Source organism: Equus quagga, chromosome 4, assembly GCF_021613505.1.
Source record: "Equus quagga isolate Etosha38 chromosome 4, UCLA_HA_Equagga_1.0, whole genome shotgun sequence".
NCBI lineage: Eukaryota > Metazoa > Chordata > Mammalia > Perissodactyla > Equidae > Equus > Equus quagga.
The window spans coordinates 89679228-89685170 of NC_060270.1; the positions used below are offsets into that span (position 1 = coordinate 89679228).

General features: G+C 37.5%; 1 protein-coding gene across 1 annotated transcript; it reads right to left on the reverse strand.

The window, feature by feature from the left end:
- Positions 1-1161: 1161 nt before the first annotated feature.
- On the reverse strand, positions 1162-1617 carry LOC124238684 (deoxyuridine 5'-triphosphate nucleotidohydrolase-like). The gene has a single exon (XM_046659854.1). The coding sequence runs from the start codon at positions 1615-1617 to the stop codon at positions 1162-1164; it is 456 nt and encodes a 151-aa protein (XP_046515810.1).
- Between the last annotated feature and the right edge of the window lie 4326 nt (positions 1618-5943).

Sequence of the window (5943 nt, forward strand, 5' to 3'; positions counted from 1 at the left end):
GGAATTGATTCATGCAATCATGGAAGAATCACAATTTGCTGTCTACAAGCTGGAGAACCAAAAAAGTCAATGATACAATTCAGTCTGAGTCAGAAGGAGTGATAATGAGGGGGCTGATGGTGTAAGTCCCAGTCCAGTATGGGACTGGCCCAAGAGCCAGAAGCACTCATGTCTGATGTCCAAGGGCAGGAGAAGACGCAAATTCACCTTTCTTCCACCTTTTCGTTTTATTCAGGCCCGCAATGGATTGGATGATGTCTACTCACACTGCTCTTCTTTACTCAGCCTACTGATTCAAACGCTAATCTCTTCCAGAAACACCCTCACAGACATACCCAGAAATAACATTTCACCAGCTATCTGGGCATCCTTTACCCCAGTCAAGTTGACACATAAAATTAACTATCACTAGTCCATTTGGCAACACTACGCCTCTCCTTAAACCATACGTAATCTCCAAATAAAGACAAAAACGAGGTCATAATTCCACCTAACATGACACAAATATCTTGCATACAACTAAAAATGCACTAATCCCTCTCCTAGGAGAGGAAATCCTTGAGTGATGTCTATTCTTCTCCTGATACACCACAACTTAAATACTATGAGGCTAATTAATAATACTTAAGTACTGATGTAAAGTCAATACATTTATGTTATATGATAAGAGAATAAAAGGGTAACTAAAACAAAAATATTTGCTAAATACATGTACATAAACACACAAATGTATCCATTACAAAATAAGAAATTCTTTTTCTTTCCTTTTTTTTTTTTTTTTTTGCTGAGGAAGATTCACCCTGCACTAACATCTGTTGCCCATCTTCCTCTTTTTTTGCTTGAGGAAGATTAGCCCTGCACAAACATCTGTGCCAATCTTCCCCTATTTTTTATATGCAACACCACCACAGTGTGGCTGGTGAGGGGAGTAGGTCCACGCCTGGGATCTGAATCCATGAACCTGGGCTGCAGAAGCAGAGCACATGGAACTTTAACCACTTGGCCATGGGGCTGGGTGCAGGAAGAAACTCTTTTGACAATCGCAGTCTTTGTTTTCATAACTGGTCACCTGGTTGTCATTGGTATTTATTACTATCTTCTTCCACCACTCATTCTGCAACCCCTTTGCCTTCATCGAGCACCTTACTTAGTCGTGGTTCTTTACTCAGTGGGGTGACCTAAACCTTCATTCCGAAGGGTCAGGTCATTACTAATCCTGCCTGGATTGGGTTGTTTTAGCTTTCCACTGACCTTAATCGCAGTGTATGGTAATATTAAGAGATGCCCTAAGGGCTCTCCTGTATTCCAGACATACTCTTCCTTACTTCCATTGGGGAGTAATAGGCCAATTTCCGCTTGGTAGTCCAGATCAATCACACCAGCCAGCACAGTAACTCTCTTCCTTGCCTGTTGATTCAGAGGCATGAGGAGCCCAAAGTAGCCATGTGGCAGTCTTAACTTCCCCTTCAATGGAATCATTGCTGTGTCACCTAGTGGAAGCATTCCTTCCTCTGGAACTGAGACCAGTAGGCCAGAATAGCATAAAGTCGCGAGAACAGGGAGCAAAAATTTTGCTAGTGGATCCCTAGGGGTAATGGTGAATGGTGCTACTTCCATTTCCACCCCTTGAATCCTGGACCTGTGAATACTAGCTATTGGATAAAGAGAACCACATATTGGATGCTGATTCGGATAGTATACAACCTAGGTTAAGTTTACTGCCCAATTTGGGCTGCATTCCCAAGCAAACCAACTCAGGGAAGACCCAAGCCCTGCAGGCTAGTGGCCTCTACCTGCCTCTCATCATCCACGGGTACCTCTTATTGGCTTCATGCCCCGTTGAACTTTCTCTTCAAAGTTCTTTTCTACTTTCCTTTTTGGTTCTTGATGATTTTGGGTCTCCTGCAGGTATTTACTCACATTGATGAAGGTAGCTTTCTTTACTCAGTCTACCAATTCAAATGCTAATTTATTTTGGAGACATGCTCACAGAATCACCTAGAAATAATGTTTTACCAGCTATCTGGGCATCCCTTAGCCCAGTTGATACATAAAGCTAACCATCACAGAGAGGGAGAAACAAGATGTTATGCAAGTATGGAAGAGGGAGATCACTGGTTCTCTAGATAAAGGGAAAGTCATCTAGTTATTTGGACTAAGACTGGAAGGACTGGTAATAGTCTGACTATTGCAAATGCAGAAAAAGGTAATTACAGAAGAAATTAAAATTATTCATTGTTTATCTGAAATTCATACTTAATTGGGTGTTCTGTATTTTATCTGAAAATACTAGAAATTAAGGAACAAATATAGAGAAAGGAGAAATCAATGTTTCTCTTCTAGATTTGGTTAGAGTAAGAGTTCTCAAACTTGGCTATTTGTTAGAATCACATGAAGAGTTTTAAAAAGTAGACATGCAAAGGTCATACCCATAGATTTTGATTCAAACTAGATCTAGGATGAGGTTCAACTATTGATATCTTTTAAAGCTCCGCTCTCAAACGTATGCCCAACTGATTTTGACAAAGTTTCAAAAGTAATTTGGTGAAGGAAGAATAAATTTTTCAATGCATGTTGCTGAAGCAATTGGATATCCATAGGTAAAAATGAACTTAAACTTCACATCTTATGCAAAAATTAACTCAAAACAGATCACAGTCTTAAACGTAAAGCTATAAAACTTTTAGAAAAAAAAAAAAAGAAAAAATCTCCAGGGCTCAGTTTCAGACAAAGAGTTCTTAGACTTGATACCAAAAACCTAATGCACAAAAGGAGAAACTGATTAATTGAATCTCATCAAAATTTAAAACTTTTTCTTTGAAAGACTATGTAAAGAGGATGAAAAAAAATATTTGCAAGCCACATATCTGGCAAAGGACTAGTAGCTAGAATATATAAAGAACTCTCAACATGCAACGGGAAATATACAAACAATCCTGTTGGGAAATGGGCAAAAGAAATGAGATGATATTTTAATGAAGAAGATATTCAGATGACAAATAAGCAAACGAAAAATGTTTAACATAATTAACTATTATGGCAATGCAAATTAAAACCACAATGATATATCACCACACACTGTCAGAACGGCTAAAATAAAAAATAGTTAGAACAGCAGAAGCTGAAGAGGACATAGGAACTAGATCACCCGTACACTGCTGGTGGGAATGTAAAATGGTACAACCACTCTGAGAAAAGAGTTGAGAAGTTTTGGCAGTTCCTTATATGCAGTTACCACATGACCCAGCAAATACACTCTTGGGCATTTATCCCAGATAAATTAGAGGTTGTCTTCACATAAAAACCTGTACATGAATATTCATAGTAGCTTTATTCATAATAGCCCCAAACAGGAAGCAGTCCATACACCTTTCAATGGGTGAAGGGTTCAAATAAACTGTAATACATCCATAACATGGAATATCACTCAGAAACAAAAGGAATAAGCTATTGATATACACAACAAATTAGATGATCTCAAAGGAATTATGCTGTATGAAAAAAATACCCCAAAATTGCATACTGTTATGATTCCATTTATACAACATTCTTGAAATGACAAAATTATAGAAATAAAGAGCAGATTAGTAGTTCCCATGGCTCAGAGATGGGAATGTGGAGGGTATTCTTATAAAAAGGCAGTGATAAAAGGCTAACTTGAAGGATCCTTGTGGTGATGGAACCATTTTGTATCCTGACACTGGTAGTGGACACATGAACCTACACATGTGATCAAATTACATAGAGTTAAATACAAACACACACACAATTGAGTACATATGAAACTGGAGAAATCTGAATAAGCTGCATGAGTTGTATCAATGTCAATTTCCTCAGTTGTGATGTGTACTATAATTTTGCAAGATGCTAACGTGGGAAAACTAGTTAAAGGCAACATTGGATCTTTCTATATTCTATTACTCCTTAAAACTGCATATGAATCACAATTAGCTTGAAATAAAATGTTTAATTTTTTGAAAATGGAACTTATACCATTAAAGCATCATTTATCGTAAGACAAACAAACGTCTTCCCAGGTGACTCTGATGGGCAGTGAGTGTTAAGAACCACCAGATTGGAAAATAAGCTGTTGAAAAGAAGAGCTAGGATTAAGTCTAGAAAGGCAGTTCAAATGGGATATGGTTTTAATTATTATATTTGGATTTTTTTTCCTTCCTTGAAGAGGCAATGGAGAAGAGTGAAAAACTTTAGAAGAGAAGGAAGAAATTACATCAATGATTTATTTGAGTTCCATCTCAAATGTACCTTTCTCAGGTCTACTATGACCAATCAATCATTTTAACTTCTTTTAGTCTTTGCATCCCTTCTGTCTAAAATTATCTTTGTATATATTGATTTGCAGATTTACTGTGTCTCTCCATACTCTCAATCATAAACTGCTGGTTTTAAGTGGGGACATTTGCCTTCTATGGAAAGTAACTCTCTCTTCATTCCTAATAATGAGAGCAGATCCTGGGACTAGAAGTCATTCAATTAATATATGTTGAATGAATAAATAAATAATAAATGAGCAAGTAAATATAGATGATAAAGGAGATTGATGCTATCGACAGGGAAGCGGGTTCCTTCATCCATTTGTTCATCAAATATTTATTCAGTACTTACTATTACCTGGCATAGTAAGAGGTACAGTAGTTCACATGGGAGATAGGGACTAGTATTGCTATATCTGTTTAAAAAATATTTCTGTCTTGTGACTCTACATAATAAATATTGCATGCCTGCTATGTGTCAGCACTACTCTAGAGCCTGAAGACAAAGCTGTGAAGAAAGACAAATCCTGTTCCTTCTTAGATTTCACATTTTATTGAGTCTAATATGAGAGCTACTGCTTAAGTGGGTCTAAAAAGACAGCAAGAGATTGGATATTGGCATTGATAGAAAGTGAAGAACTGAAGATAAATGCAAAATGAGAGAATTATTGAACCAGGACCTTTGTTGTATTGAAGAGAACCAATGCTTTGGGGACATTTTCCTCTTCAGATTGTTGAATCAAATGGATATTGATACTGTTGGTCTACCTCTATTAGACTCTCTATTATCATGGTCTGATCCAATGAGATTTTGCCAGTGAATCTCAGTAGCTTAATTTTATTTATCATTCTGCTACATACACAGCCTAGGTCAGCTCATCGCATTTTTTCAAAGACTCAGACAGAGGAAGGCATATCTCACTCAGTACATGCTTACATGCTTCTGACTATGAATGGAAGGGAACTTGATGAATCTCACACTAGGTATAAAACTTTCTGCTCAGTAATGACATATATCACTTTTACCAAAGCAAGTTGTACAGCCTCACCTAAATTCAGAGGAATCAGGGAAGAGTAATTTCCTAATGTACCCAGAAAGAGGATAATTAGAATTTTTTTTTTTAAAGATTGGCACCTGAGCCAAGAATTGTTGCCAATCTTCTACTTTTTTTTTCTGCTTTTATCCCCAAATCCCCCCAGTACATAGTTGTATATTTTAGTTGAGGTCCTTCTAGTTGTGGCATGTGGGATGCCGCCTCAGCGTGCCCTGATGAGCAGTGTCGTGTCCGCGCCCAGGATCTGAACTGGCCAAACCCTGGGCTGCCAAAGCGGAGTGTGCAAACTTAACCACTCGGCCAAGGGCCGGCCGCCAGAATTTTTTGTAAATAACTTTGATTAATACTACACTCAATTACTCTCAATTACTTCATAAGGGTGGAAGCCTGTCTCCTAATGCTATCCCTCCATTATCAACATATATTTCTTTATACTTATATTTATATTTACCATATGACAGATATACACCAAGCCTGGAAGGGGCACTAGAGACCACCCAATTCAACACTCTCAATTTACTAATTACAAAATGGAAAACTATGTGACTGATCCAGCTCAGTGTAAGTTTGTATTGAATTCTTAAAGAATTAGAGAACTTTTGTTTACAGACATT